Raw genomic sequence first — 14872 nt, forward strand, 5'->3', positions numbered from 1 at the left:
ATCTTGAGCAACAAACAACATTCCTGTAACAAGGTAGAAGCCGCAATCAGTTTTTGGCAGTGACTTTTGTGTATCCTTTATTTATGCAGTTAAAAAAAATTATTGTTGACTTTAAAAAATGTCTCTTTTAAGAGTAATCTGGCCAAGAGTACAGCTTAAATTGCAACAAATGCAAAAATAGTTCTGTAAACATATTTTAAGTGGACAATAGGGAGCTGATTGATTATAATGTAAGTACAATAACACAGTTACAAAGATACTTGAGAAACAGGTAATTTTTTAAAATTTTATATATAACACCTTTGTAATAACTGTTCACCAAAGTATATTTAGCAGCATACGTAACGATATTACACATAAAAAACACACGAAAACATTGGAAATCACTTTTTGCCAGGCAATCACTTTTTGGCACAACACCGGATTGCCAATGTACATGTACAACAAAATTGTGGGTGCGCCACACCAGCTGGGCTGGAATAAAGTATAAATAGTAAGACAACAGGAATAAATAACAAACATATACAATCAAGAGGGATATAGTATACAAAAAAAAATAAATAGAAAAGGCACACATTGCAGAACAGGTTGGGGTACGCAGGGGCCCCTAGTGAGAACAGGAAGGCTACACGGAAGGTAACTAACAGTGCCCAAAAAATAATTGGCCATCACAAGTTTCAGTGGTAGCATAGCTGCAAAACCACATATTCAATAGGTTACTTCCTCTGATACTAAAAAAAAAGTATAACTGAAACCTTTGAGGCTTTTTACATTTTACATGTTCTGCACTGCAGAGCTCTCATAAATGATCAACATCCTTTCATGCAATGGAGGAAATTTATGTCAATCTGAAACATGACAACCCAACACATGCAACAAATCGCACAGGTAAGAAAGAAGTGGCAGAAACTGGAAAAAGCAGAGGTGTTTTAACTGTTGCACATTTTATTAGGTTCTCTATTTTGTTTATTTTTCCTTTCTTTTCAGGTCAAAGGAGCTCTAAGAGCAGTTTGTATTTGGTTATTATTCTGTCTCTAAGCCTGCTGAGTGTTTTCCTGTTGGCTGGACTTATTACTCTTGGTTTCCTCTGTGAGTTGTGTTGGTCATTGATATCAGTTCTAATGATCACAAGCTTCTCTTTTTCTTAATGAGTGAGGAGAGAGACCTAAATGCAAATGTTTCTGCAGTGAGTCACAGGCTTTCTTCCATGACTGATGAGAGAGACCTGCTTCAAGCCAATCTCACTGAAAAGACTAAAGAATTGGAGGGACTGCATTTTTTGTTCAACCAAAGTGAGTCATTGTATGAGTTGTTGTGTGTTTTTAAAAAAACTTACAAACACACATAAACCTTATTTTTTTTTTTTTTTTAAAAAAAGGCAATAAAACAAGAAAAAAGAATCCACAACAAGTAGATCTAGTCTTATATTTTGTTTTGCTTCCCCATTATTTAGATTTAGTTCAGGTGTATTTTCGGTGTTGCTTTTCATATTTTGGCTGCAGTAACATATTGATCTCCCACTTTGCTTTAGACAAGAAGAAAAATTATTTCCGATCAAATATACATAAACGTGTCACTTTAAAGACATTAGTTTGCCTTTATTAGACAGCCTTTTGGTGTGCTTCAGCACTTAAACAGCACTACAAAGAGGCAGGAGAATATGCATCCAAGTATGCAGGCATTATATTTGTGGGAAGTCTCATTTGGCTAATGAAAAAGCACATCAGTGTATCTGGTCCAGCTTTCATCAACAAAGTGATCACACAAACAAACAAAGTACAGTGTGTTAAACAGAGATCAAATAAGCATTGTTATAAAGTTCCTAAAAGATAATTCACTAACTTGCTGAAAAATTACTTGTTGGTAATTTCTTCCAGATAAAAAATGTCCTGCGGGATGGACCAGGTTCAACCATAGCTGCTATCTCCTGTCTGAAAGCTCTGGTTCCTGGGATGCAGCCGTAAAGGACTGCAGAGACAGAGGAACATATCTGGTGGTTATTGACTTCCCTGAAGAACAGGTACAGTTTTTATGTATGTGTGAGTTATTGTTTTGTAAATGAATATTGAAGTTAATATTCCTATTATTTTATGTAGATAGCTTTGCCCAGTATTCAATAGAAATTAAGCATTTCTATCAACCTTTCAGTTTTCAACTTAGCACATATCTACACAGGAAACCCTGACACAACTATAATTGTATCTTAGTGTAAAAAAAAATACTTACACTATCATGACACTTACATATAGGTCCTTGGGGGTGGGCACTAGGGCTGGGCCATATCATACCGTTCACGGTAATACCGGTATAATTTTGGGCAACGATAAGAAAATGAAATGGTGCTGGTGCCCACCTCTCAATTTTACCACTGGTGCTAGTGCCCAACTCTCAATTTTACATGTAGACATTGAGGGTTCTCTGTGTCTGGTTGCTTGGGTGTTTACTGGTTCACTCCCGGTGGCTGATTGGCAGGTCCTGGCTCCCCTGGCTTTGTCGGGCCTGTGCTGGGTGTGGGGTCTGTTCTGCCATAGCTGGCTCTAGTAAGCTGTGGTCGACTCCTTTGTCACGTGGTGTGAGCAGAATCATCTGCAGCTCAACGTGGCAAAGACCAAGGAACTGATCGTGGACTTCAGGAAGACCAGGAAACACTTGACCCCTGTTTCAATCCAGGGGGTCAGTGTTGACATTGTGGAGGACTATAAATACCTTGGAGTACACATTGACAATAAACTGGACTGGGCTAAAAACACCACAGCACTTTACAGGAAGGGCCAGAGTCGTCTCTATTTTTTGAGGCGACTGAGGTCCTTCAACATCTGCCAGAAAATGCTGAGGATTTACTATGAGTCTGTGGTGGCCAGTGCGATCCTCTATGCTGTTGCATGCTGGGGGAGCAGGCTGAGGGTCGCAGATGCCAACAGACTTAATAAACTGATCCGTAAGGCCAGCAATGTTGTGGGGATGGAGCTGGACTCCCTCAAGGTGGTGTCGGAGAGGCGGATGCTGTCCAAGATAAAGACAATGTTGGATAACACCTCCCACCCACTCCATGACATGTTGGTCAGTCACAGGAGCTCGTTCAGTGAGAGACTGAGATTACCGAAAAGCACCACTGAACGACACAGGAAATCATTCCTGCCTGTGGCCATCTCCCTGTACAACGCATCCACTTAACACACTGTTTGCTGCTACAACTACACATGTTTCTTTTCCAAATATTTATTTATAAGTGACTTATGTATGTATGTATGTATATATATGTATATATTGTACTATTCTTAGTTAGCGTATTGTCTGTCTTGTCTTAATGTTGGTTTAAAATGGAGCACTGTAACAAAAAATAATTTCCCCCAGGGATCAATAAAGTATTCTGATTCTGATTCTGATTCTGTTTGTAACACTATCTTCATCCATCAGCGCGAACTATCGCATGTCCGCCATGACCTGCCCGAAACCGGAAGTGACGTCATTTGCGGAAATGTAGTTTTTTACCATCAGGGCCTTATGAGCCTATACACATATTATTAAAATTTGGGTTATAATGGGTGTAGCGGACCCCCCCCCCCCCGAATGAAGGATGACACTTTACTGATGACGTTTTGAAGGTTTAATGGCAGTAAACCATCAATCTCACCATAAGAGCTGGGGATGTATACATTGAAACAGCGTGTAAGCAAAATAATCCACACTCTTACAATCGTAAACCTTATAACATGAAGTTCGTTTCAACGTAACATTTAACAAATGTAGCGACTGTCACAAAAACATCTAAACGTGTCCTCATTTATATCATAACCATACCTTGTGCCTCTATCAAGGGGGCTGCTAATGACAAAAGAAATCTCCATAGGCTCCGTTAAGCCATCACATTTCAAAACTCCCGCGACTGCCGCTGAAAACTGCGCCAAAAACAGTTTTACAGGAAATCGTCCCACCAAAGTAAAAGCTTCTACACACGAACAGGAAGTTGGTAGTAGAAAACAGCAATGAGTGCCAAAATAGGGTGCAAGGAAACGCATTCAGGGTTATTTACACTCCCACCAAAATTACGAATAATTGGTTTACATAAGAACCAAAATGAATAATTTTCCCAAACAAAATAACCCATGTAGGAGTTACCTTAGGAACTTTCTAACAACAATACAAGTTTTTGTACTGGACACTCAACAACTGATAGTTTAGTAGAGCGTTGACCTTTATTATTGAGTCTCTTTTCTCCAAGTGAGATCTTTACCCTTCGCACAAGTCCATCTTTTCCACTGACAGTCTCTACAACTCTTGCAAGTCTCCATTCCCCTCTGGGTGCCAGTTCATCCATTTCCAACACAACATCACCTACTTTTAGATTCCTCTTTGGTGAGTGCTACTTTTGCCTTGAAATGATGTTGTGAATGTATTCTCGTCTCCAGCGGCTCCAGAACTGCTCTGCAAGGAACTTGCTGTACAGGTCCTCATTTGAAAAGGCACCAGGTGGGGGCAACGGTGCATTGGATTTCATGTGCAGCAGATGATTGGGCGTGAGCGGTTCTAGGCTGTTGGGGCTGTTCAAGTTATCTATAGTCAGGGGTCTGCTATTGACTATAGCCATGGCTTCGTAGAATAACGTCCGTAATGAAGCATCATTGAGTCTGTCATGAGCCAGTGACAGAGTGGTATTCAGCACACTTCTGACAGTCTTTATCTGACGTTCCCACACTCCCCCTGCATGACTAGCATGGGGTGTGTTCATCACAAAGTCACATTGTTTTTCAGTCAAGTATGTATTTAGTCTCTGAGTGTCTAGCTAATTTAAAGCTGCTTTAAACTCATTCTGAGCACCAACAAAGTTCGTTCCCTGGTCACATTGGATGTGTCGAACTGCACCTCTGATTGAAATGAAACATTTTAATGCATTAATAAATGCATCAGTAGACAAGTCCTCTAAGAACTCAATGTGAATGGCACGAGAACAAAAGCAAGTAAGTAGGAGTCCGTACTGTTTGTGTTGTTTTCTTCCCTCTGTTGTCACAAATGGACCAAAACAGTCCATGCCGCAGTGTGTGAAGGGAGGAGAGGGCTCTAAGCGATGTGGAGGTAGGTCACTCATCCTCTGACCCTCTGGAGCTTTGCGGAGTCTGCGGCAGATCACACATTGTCGGATGAATGAGGCAACTGTTTTACTCATTCCAGGAATCCAGTAGCCACTGGATCTGATTTCATTTATGGTGAATCCCTTTCCTTGGTGTTTTACTTTGTCATGACAGTGAGATATTATGAGTTTGGCTGCACAATGTTCTTTTGGGATCACGATCGGGTGTTTGAAGGTGTCACTCGTTGCATGCTGGAGTCTCCCTCCCAACTTGAGGAGACCATCTGTATCCATGAAAATGTCCAGTTTAAACAGTTTGTTATGATGTGGGAGCTGTTCTCCTTTCTTCAGCTGTTTTATTTCCTGTTCATACGCTTGACTTTGTACATGTCGAATGGTCACAAGTTCAGCATTTTTCTGCTCACTCACTGTAGCTGATGCATTTGACTTGATGTGTCTAGCCCTTCTTATGAGACGTGCTACAGCCTTAATTGCTTTGGACCAGGAGGAGAACTTACTTAGACATTCAGCAAGACTTACAGTGTCTGTGACTTTAGTTAACATTGTCTGTACTTTTCTGACTTCTGGATCTCCTATGGTCAGATCCAGCTCGACAGGTTGTGCTGTGGGCAGTTCATTTTTGTAGTTCTCATTCTTGTTCAACCTTCTCCTTAAGTGTTCCAGTCTGATCTCTGCAAGCCTTTTGTTGTCTGGTAAGTTTGGCCTTTGCTTGAATGGAAGAGGCATGTCACAGTGTCCTTGTTCGTTTTTCTTTATCCCTTCCTTAAGTTTTTCCAGAAAAACGAGATCCTCTTGTGAGACCGTTTTGTCACGTGCCTTTGTGTCCTTGAAATCCGATTGAAGAACATTGATCATGTCCATTGGTGTTACAACAGGCATTTCCTTTACCATGACCCTACGGCGCAGACTTGTTTCAGTTTCATTTGACTCTGATGAGCCACCAACAATGCTCCACCCTAGGTCTGTCTGTATGGCAAATGGCTCATTGTCTTTTCCGAGTAGAACCTGTTTTGGAGCTAGAGTTCTGGGACAGTTAAATCCAATGAGTAGTCCAACATCACAACTCAGGAGAGGGGGTATCTGATCAGCGATCTCTGACAGATGGGGGCATTGCCTTGCAGTTTCATTTGTGGGTATGTTGTCATAGTTAAATGGGATGTAGTCCTTTGTGTAGGAGGGTGGAAGGTCAATGTGAACATCTGAATTATAACCTCTCACACGTAACCCTGCTACTCTCTGACTTTTGACTGTCATGTGAACTCCCAGCATCGTGGTTAGTTTTAGCTTAACTGGATGGGATGCTGCTTGTAACTGGTTAGTTATCTCCTCACTGACAAATGTGTTGTCACTTTGTGTGTCTAATAAAGCGTACACAAGCTGCTCTTTAGATGGACTCTGAGTAGTGGAAACCCACACAGGAACAATCATGGAGGTACTACCTGATTGACCCACCTTAGTAACATTCAGAGCTGTGGCTGCCATGGTGTCATTTTCTGTGGTTGAAGCGACGTTTGTAGAGCTCTGAGGCCTTTCATTTGCCATGTGACTCTCATTGTGCAAACAGGTGGGGTGTCGTCCTTTGCAAGTGTCACATTTGTGGCGATGACGACAGTCTCTGGCATTGTGGCCCACCTTTAAGCACCCGTAGCACAGTTTATTTTCCTTCACAAATGTCCGTTTGTGGTCTAGTGACTTCTCTGAGAAGCTTGGGCACTTTGACAACTGATGACTTTCATCTTTGCAGAACATGCAGGCCACCTTTAACCTTGTGTCATTTGACTTAGTTTTTTCTCCTTGTACTGTGGCTTGTGTAGTGAAGACTTGAGTCACAGATCTGTTTGGTTTGGTCTCCCTTATGTACCTTTTCTCCAAGGATGAGCTGCATGAATAGAGTGCATATGAAGAAGTCACAGGATTACATGCAATTTCTGCCTCGAGTGCTACAAACTCTGCAAAATCCTTGAAAGAGGGAAAATCTTTGCCTTTCATGAGAGCAACTGTGACTTGACGGTTCCAACGTGTGGCAAGCCATTCTGGAATCTTATGCAATAACTTTTGGTTTTCCTCACAGTCACTTAGTATCTCTAAGCCCTTTACATGTGGTGTTGCTTGCAGACAGGTTGTGAGAAAATCAGAAAAGGTCCGTAGATCTTCTGCATCTTTTGAGTGGATTTTAGGCCACTTTGACAGTTTGTCTCTGAATGCCCTTTGAACAACAAATGGCTGACCGTAGCGTTGGTCAAGTCTTTTCCATGCATCTTTGTATGCCTCTTCATCACTGCGGTAGAACATGCCCTCAAGACACTTAAGAGCAGGACCAGTGATATACCTTTTTAACAAATGCAGTTTTTCAGCTGGAGATATACCTTTGTGGCCCACCAGTGAGATGAAGGAAGCCTTCCATTCGATGTAGGTGATGGGATCTCCGCTGAACACGATGGGCACAGGCACTGGAATTCTGCTTACTGCTATGCTGCCTTGAATAGCTTTAGCCAGCTGCAATACATCTGTGGGAGGCGATGGAGTGACAATTTGTGATTGCAGTTGTTGTAGAGGATTATCGACAGGGATGGATGCATATTGTTCCACATGCGGGTGATATGAACCTGTAGAGAGCTCTGAGGCTGGTTGTTCAAAGCTTTGGTTGATAACAGACATCCCATTGCTCTGTAACATTAACTGACTGTCCATATCAACTTTAAACTCTTTGTCATAAATCTCTAATTTTGCACGTGCTGCTTGCCTTTCCTTTTCTGCTTGTAAACGCTCTAGTTCAGACCTTTGTGCATCCAATTCCCTCCTGTGTTTCTCTTCCATTTCTCTTATTTTTTGTTTTTGTTTTATTTCCTCTTGTGTGATTTTTATACTGAGCTTCTTTTGCAGCTAATTCTGCAGCAGCATCGATTCTTTTGGCTGCAATGCTTGCTTCAGATTGGTAACTTGACTGTGATGCAGTACCAAATATGGACTTAGCATGTTCATAAGCTAAGAGCTGATGGAGGCGCTGCCTTTCTCTATCTGCATCATACTCATCTAGAGCTGCTAAACGCTCAGATATGATTTTCATAATGTCCTTTGTCACTGATTCACAAGAGTCCATTTTGCGCCTTATGACATGGGATGGTTCATTACGCTCTCTATATTCACTGTATGCTTTTGTCATATCATTTACTGTCCTTTCAATATCATCAGCCATTTCTGCTAACCGTGAATCTGATAAATCATTTTTCAGGTCTTCTCTGTATACTCTGACCTGGCCTTTCCAATGTTCATAAATGGTTAGCAGTTTCTTCTGTCTTTTATTCTGTTCATCCCTTTGATATAAGAGCATTTTCTCCGTGGGCACACTGGGCCGTTCTGATGGCCTTGGGAACGTTTCATTAGCTGTTTCATCAGCTTCGCATGTTAATTCCTTTCGTTGTTCCTTTTCGTTTAACTGACCTCCCTCTATATTTTCCATTTTGAGAGCAATTGCTTGTTACCGGACCGTTGCTGTAGCTTGCTGCTCCGTGCCGTGCCGTTACCGTTCCGATCGCAGGAAGCTCTCTCTCTCGTTGCTCCCGGAAGCAAGCTCTTACTGCTCCCGGAGGCAAGCTCTTACTGCTCCCGGAGGTAAGCTCTTACTGTAGCGAACCCCCCCGAATGAAGGATGACACTTTACTGATGACGTTTTGAAGGTTTAATGGCAGTAAACCATCAATCTCACCGTAAGAGCTGGGGATGTATACATAGAAACAGCGTGTAAGCAAAATAATCCACACTCTTACAATCGTAAACCTTATAACATGAAGTTCGTTTCAACGTAACATTTAACAAATGTAGCGACTGTCACAAAAACATCTAAACGTGTCCTCATTTATATCATAACCATACCTTGTGCCTCTATCAAGGGGGCTGCTAATGACAAAAGAAATCTCCATAGGCTCCGTTAAGCCATCACATTTCAAAACTCCCGCGACTGCCGCTGAAAACTGCGCCAAAAACAGTTTTACAGGAAATCGTCCCATCAAAATAAAAGCTTCTACACACGAACAGGAAGTTGGTAGTAGAAAACAGCAATGAGTGCCAAAATAAGGTGCAAGGAAAGGCATTCAGGGTTATTTACAATGGTTGTATTGCTGTATAACAACTTGAAATGCTCCCAACAATGGCACTACAACATGTAAAAATATAATATAAGCTCTGGCCCACTTGGTTCTATGGTAGGTCTTAAAGGGTTAAACCCAGCATTTTGTGATTAATATTGGTGTCATCTTATGTTTCGGGTTAATTCTTGTTTTCTTAGTTCCTAGGATTTTGGTTTTTGTGTTTAGTGTTCTGTTATTCGTACCTGTGTCCTTCCCCGGTGTTCTGTTCGTATCTCTGAGTTTGTGTTTGTAAAACAGTCTATGAATTTCCTGTTTTACTTTGAAGGTAAAACAGGAAATCTCGTTATGCCCATTAGTTTTAGCTGTGTCCACCCTGCGTGTCATTTCCTCATTACCTGATGTGTATTTATAGTGTGTTTGCCTCGGCTCGACGTCGCTCCGTCTGTGTTATTCTGTGTATCTCTGCCCTACATTCTCCGTGCTGTTTTCCTGTATTTTGCATGATTTCAGGTTTGTTCACTAGTTTTAGTTTTTTAGTTTTATCCTCACTTCAGTTCATTATCGTTCACCGTAAATAAACTCACTCGCATCACCGCCGTTGTCTGCAACTTGGGTCCTCCTTCACTACATCACACGACTGCTGCCCCAGCCGTGACAATTACATTTTATTTATATAGCACCAAATCACAACAGTTGCCTCAAAGCGCTTTATATTGTACTACAATAATACAGATGAAACAGAGATAACCCCAACAGTTATAACTAATATTTTCTTAATATATGAGCTTTTAAGAAAATTGATATTTAGAGCTGAGGAAGAATGTTGCAAGAAACATGTAGCGAGAAAACTCAAAGTTTTAATTATTGCTGGTTTGGCATTTTTAAAAGAGATGCCTGATAAAATTGGAATAAACTACATAGGCTAAAATTGTGGTTCAAGACTAAAATAGCATGTTTTTTCTTCATGTTAAACAGAACTTCCTCTCTACAATCACCATAGAAGAAGCTTGGATTGGTTTGAATGACAAAGAACAGGAGGGAACATGGAAATGGGTAGATGGAACTCCACTAAGTTTGACGTAAGTCTTCACTTTGGTTAAGTTATTACTTTCAGTAAATTTAATCTATTTGATAACCTACACATCAATGCCTCATTGGTGAGTCAACATATTAGTGGGTTGAGCCAAACTACAAGGCCAAATGCTTAAAGCTAAATGATGACTTGTTTTGGCAACCTTAGTCAAAACAAGATATTATATCACACCTGATGTCCTGCTGGGTTTGTCTGCCTGTATACTTTGTAAAGACCTGTTTAACAAATGCTATGTCCTTAAAAGAAAATGGTTGTCATATGAAATTTTCCTATGAAACCCTCCATACCCACACCAAACATCTGAATTTAAACTTGATAAAAAATAAGCTGATGTTATTGTTACTGGTTTGGTAGGTACTGGGCAGAAGCTCAACCTGATGATAGTGGTGGAAAAGAAGACTGTGTACATGTCAGAAAAGATAAGAAGTCCTGGAATGATCTTTCCTGTTCAACTTCTCTGAAGTGGATATGTGAAAAAACACCAAACCACTGTACAGTTTCTTAAAGATCATCTATTCATAAATGTTTTTGTGTTTAAGCTTTGATTATAAATCTATATTTTAATTTCGGTTAGTTGTATTCTGTAATGATGAGTTGTAGCTGTATGTATTTTGTTGTAGCTGATGTGCATTTTTCCTTTCAGTGGAGACTGTCAGAGGAATATCATTATACAAAACAAGCAGAGCTAAATATAGGTGGTTATGTTTTCTGTTTATTTTTGTATTTTTATTCCAGCTTTGCAGTTCTGAGTTTTGTATTTATTAAAAGAAATCCTGTTTTGATTTCATTGTTATGTCAATAAATTGTTTTATTTTGACACTATTATTGAGTCTTTAAAAAATTTATTTTACTTTATTCTTTCAGTTGTGTCACATTTGTTTCAAATATTGATTTTTATTAGGTAGTTTGAGAGGTAGCTTTATTTCCTGCAGTTTTTCTCTGTTCCTTTCTCCATTTGATTTCTGTGTTATTGAGTGTTTATATTCATGCCTGTGTTACTTCTTGTTTGCATGTTTCCTCTTTTCCATTTGCGTCCGGTATTAGTTTTACTTCTTGATTCTGTTTTCACCTGTTTTTGCGGCTGTTCTCATCTGTGTTACTTTCACCAGTGTCTTGTTTCCCTCCTGTTTGTCACTCCCCAGATCAGCCATCAGTGCATACATAGTTCTGGCAGTCTTGGTTGAATATTCCAAAAAGTTAACTCGTGCCTCCTTTTTAAAAAATTATTGTTCCTTGACATTAGTGGAAACTGTTATGTGGTCAAGGAAAGATGCAAAGGAGTATGTGTCACATATAGATATCTTATATCTGGCCCTTCCATTGATCTATCTACTATCTACTGTTTGTAGTTAAAATATGTGGTGGTATGTATAGTAGAGTGATGAAACCAAATTTAATTCAGGGGAGAGCTACAACAGTGAATGTCTACAGCTATCTGTAAAACATGGTGGAGGCTTTGTCATGAATTGGGGCTACATTTCAGCCAGTGGTGTTGAGGAATTTGTCAACACTGAGGGAAGTGTGAACATGGTAAAGTACCGTCAGATTTCTGTCCACCAGGTAATGCCATTTGGAAAGCATTTGACTGGCAACAAGTTGTTTTTTTGACAGTGACCCCAAACACACTGTTATTGTAGTAACAGCATGCCATATCAGTCACGATTAGCCTCAGAGCACAATACAGTGTGGGATCATCGTTACAGGCAATAGGAAAATCCTTCAAGTAATCTAAACTATTCCTGAAGACTACTTAAATAAATTACATGAAAGTTTAAGAGAGTTTAGGCTGCTTAAAGAGCAGTCATTGCCATACCAAATGTTACTTTTCAACATCATTATAATCAGTCAGATTCTAGTTTTGCTTTACATGGTGTATTACTATGTATGTTTGGACTTGTTTCAGTAAATTAACAGATTTTCCATTTTCCTTTCAAAATATAAAGAAATGTGAGGTCACCCAAGATTTTTGCACAGTACTATATGTATGTGTTTATAGTTTAGAATACTTTGATAATGAATCATTTTTTAATATTTCTGAAAATATTTTAGCATTATCTTGCATCACTTCCTGGAACCTTAATGTCATTTCACACACGCATTAGACCAACACAGCGCACTTCTTAAGTTGAAAGACAAACAAAGAATCCGCAGCAAACCTTTGCTCTTGTAAGGTCTTTACTTTACAATATAAAGTGCCTTCAGGAGATTGTTACTGTGATTTGGCAGTGTATAATTAGAACTGAATTAATCTGATGTTTAGCTCTTACAAAGTTTGAAAAACCACTGGTATAACCAGTATAATAAAATTGATTTAATTAATGGATTTTCTTCCATTTTCTTTTGTTTGTGTGTAAGAATTACAATGAAAAACTGCCAAATGGCAACAGCAATAGACCGCCTGCTCCAAAATGCATGTCTCTCTATTGGAAACAATTAATTGTCATGAATCAAGAAGCAATATATAACTTTCATTTTTGGCATAATATTTAGATATTAAAAAATTTTACTGCAAAAATATTTTTCTGCAAAATATGCTAAAAATACCATAACATCACAACCTAGTAATTACTGCAAAATCGTGGTTTTTGTCTAAATAATCTATTTTGCTCATTTGTACCATCATACCTTAATTTTTACAAGATAGCACACATACTGTTTAATAATTTCAATTTCAAGGTAAACCATATCTGGTTTACCACTGCGCAAAGTAAGGAAGTAAAAGTTTATTTATATAGCACTTTTCACAGACAGATGTCACAAAGTGCATAACAAGAGAGGCAACAAAAAAACAATACAATCATAAATACATCATAAAATCCCTGGTCTAATTAAAAGCTTTTTGAAATAAAATTGTCTTTAGCTGCTTTTTGAAGGTCTCTACCGAGTCCAGGTGCTGTAGAAATAGAGGAAGTGCATTCCACAGTCTGGGTGCAACAGCTTGGAAAGATCGGTCCCCTCGAGTTCTAAAATGAGTGTGGGGGACAGCTAAAAGATTTTGATTTGATGACTTCAGGCTACGAGAAGGGGTATGTATACAAGTCAGATAAGCAATATAGGGAGTAGCCTGCCCCTGTAGTGCTCTAAAAGTTAAAACTAGAATTTTAAAATGGAACCTAAATCTGATTGGTAGCCAGTGTAGCGACTTTAAAATGGGACTTAAATATGAGCTCCTTTCTTTGAGCGAGTCAGTCTCGCTGCAGAGTTCAAAGTTCAGAGTTCGCTGCATCTCCAAAGCAGGTTAAAACAAATTCTGACATACAAGATGAAATACAGCCAGGTGACAGTGTTTCAAACGTAGGAAGCAAAAAGAGTAAAATCAGTTCTTCAAGCTCAAACTCCAGAGCCTCAAGTACAACATCAGCACGAATAATGGCTGAAGCTAAAGCAGCTGCACTGATTGTAAGGCAACTTGGAGGAACATGAAGCACAGTTAAGGAGACAGCGGGAGCAACTGGAGCTGGAAACAAATATAGCTGCCACGGTTGCAAAAATGAAAGTACTGGGAGGCTCAAAAGGATCCAGTATTAAAAGTAAACTATCAAAAATATCAGATGGTATGGAGTCATATTTTGAAAAGGGGCAAAAAGTAACTCAGGTGTTGAATACTCGTCCTGATAATCCTGTACATGAAAGGCAACATGTGCATATCTTTAGGAAGCATAATGTTGCAGACTCACAATCGCTCTTAACCACAGGCAGAGTTCCAACACAACCTCAGACTCTTTCTGAAGATCCCTTGACATATCAGTCAAACATTAGAAATTCACGTGAAAATAAACATGTACGTTCTCACATTTCTAGTCATGAAGAAGACTGTAACATCTTATCTGTCATAAGTAAGAAAAACGAACTCACTGCTTTATTAATCCAACAACATAGTCTTTCTTCATTACCTAAAAAGGAGATCCCAGTTCTTGATGGAGATCCACTTCAGTACCAGACTTTTATTAAATCGTTTGAACACAACATTGAAAGCAGAAATTAAAAACCCTGGAGATTGTCTTTATTATTTGGAACAACACACAAAAGGTCAACCAAGAGAACTTGTAAGGAGTTGCCTACACATGACTTCAGAAGCAGGATTCAGAAAGGCAAAGTCTTTATTACGGCAGCATTTTGGTAATGAACATAAACTTGCCACGACTTACATGAGCAAAGCACTTGCTTGGTCTTCAATAAAAGCAGAGGACACGAAAGCTCTTTAAGCTTACACAATATTCCTTAGAGGCTGTTGCAATGCTATGGAAGATCTGTTATATGCAGGAGCTTGACATGCCTGCCAACATGTTCGCTATAACAAAGAAACTTCCCTACAGGCAGAGAGATAAGTGGGGAACTGCAGTCAGTGATTTCCATGAGAAGTGTAATTGACAAGCTACATTTAAGGATCTTGTGGAGTTTTTAGAAAAACAAGTGAAGATCGCATCTGACCCAGTGTTTGGGGACATCAAGGATATCTGCACGACAAACAGAGACACAAGAAAACTTAAGTCTCAAACTCACACAAGATTCAAAGAAAGTTCTTTTGCTACCTCTGTGATGGCATCTGAAAAAGAAAATAACAAAGTTAAGGAAAAGGAAAGAACAACACAAATGAGGAGT

At 39.5% G+C, this 14872-nt stretch overlaps 1 protein-coding gene across 2 annotated transcripts; it reads left to right on the forward strand.

Moving 5' to 3' along the window:
• Window positions 1-205: 205 nt before the first annotated feature.
• LOC147311229 (CD209 antigen-like protein C) lies at window positions 206-11014 on the forward strand. 2 transcript variants are annotated; one of them, XM_086266593.1, is made up of 6 exons: window positions 206-888; window positions 988-1089; window positions 1188-1292; window positions 1878-2020; window positions 10153-10256; window positions 10625-11014. In XM_086266593.1, exons 1-6 carry the CDS (start codon window positions 828-830, stop codon window positions 10773-10775), a joined length of 666 nt encoding a protein of 221 aa, XP_086122719.1. In that variant the 5' UTR covers window positions 206-827; the 3' UTR covers window positions 10776-11014. The 2 variants fall into 2 exon arrangements, with proteins under 2 accessions (XP_086122719.1, XP_086122718.1); XM_086266592.1 differs by having other exon boundaries at window positions 206-1089.
• The last annotated feature ends 3858 nt before the right edge of the window (window positions 11015-14872 follow it).

This window comes from Aulonocara sp. 'chitande type north' Nkhata Bay, linkage group LG16 (genome assembly GCF_057382095.1).
Source record: "Aulonocara sp. 'chitande type north' Nkhata Bay isolate Kocher_YH1m ecotype deep benthic linkage group LG16, A_spYH_male_GT1.1, whole genome shotgun sequence".
Lineage (NCBI taxonomy): Eukaryota > Metazoa > Chordata > Actinopteri > Cichliformes > Cichlidae > Aulonocara > Aulonocara sp. 'chitande type north' Nkhata Bay.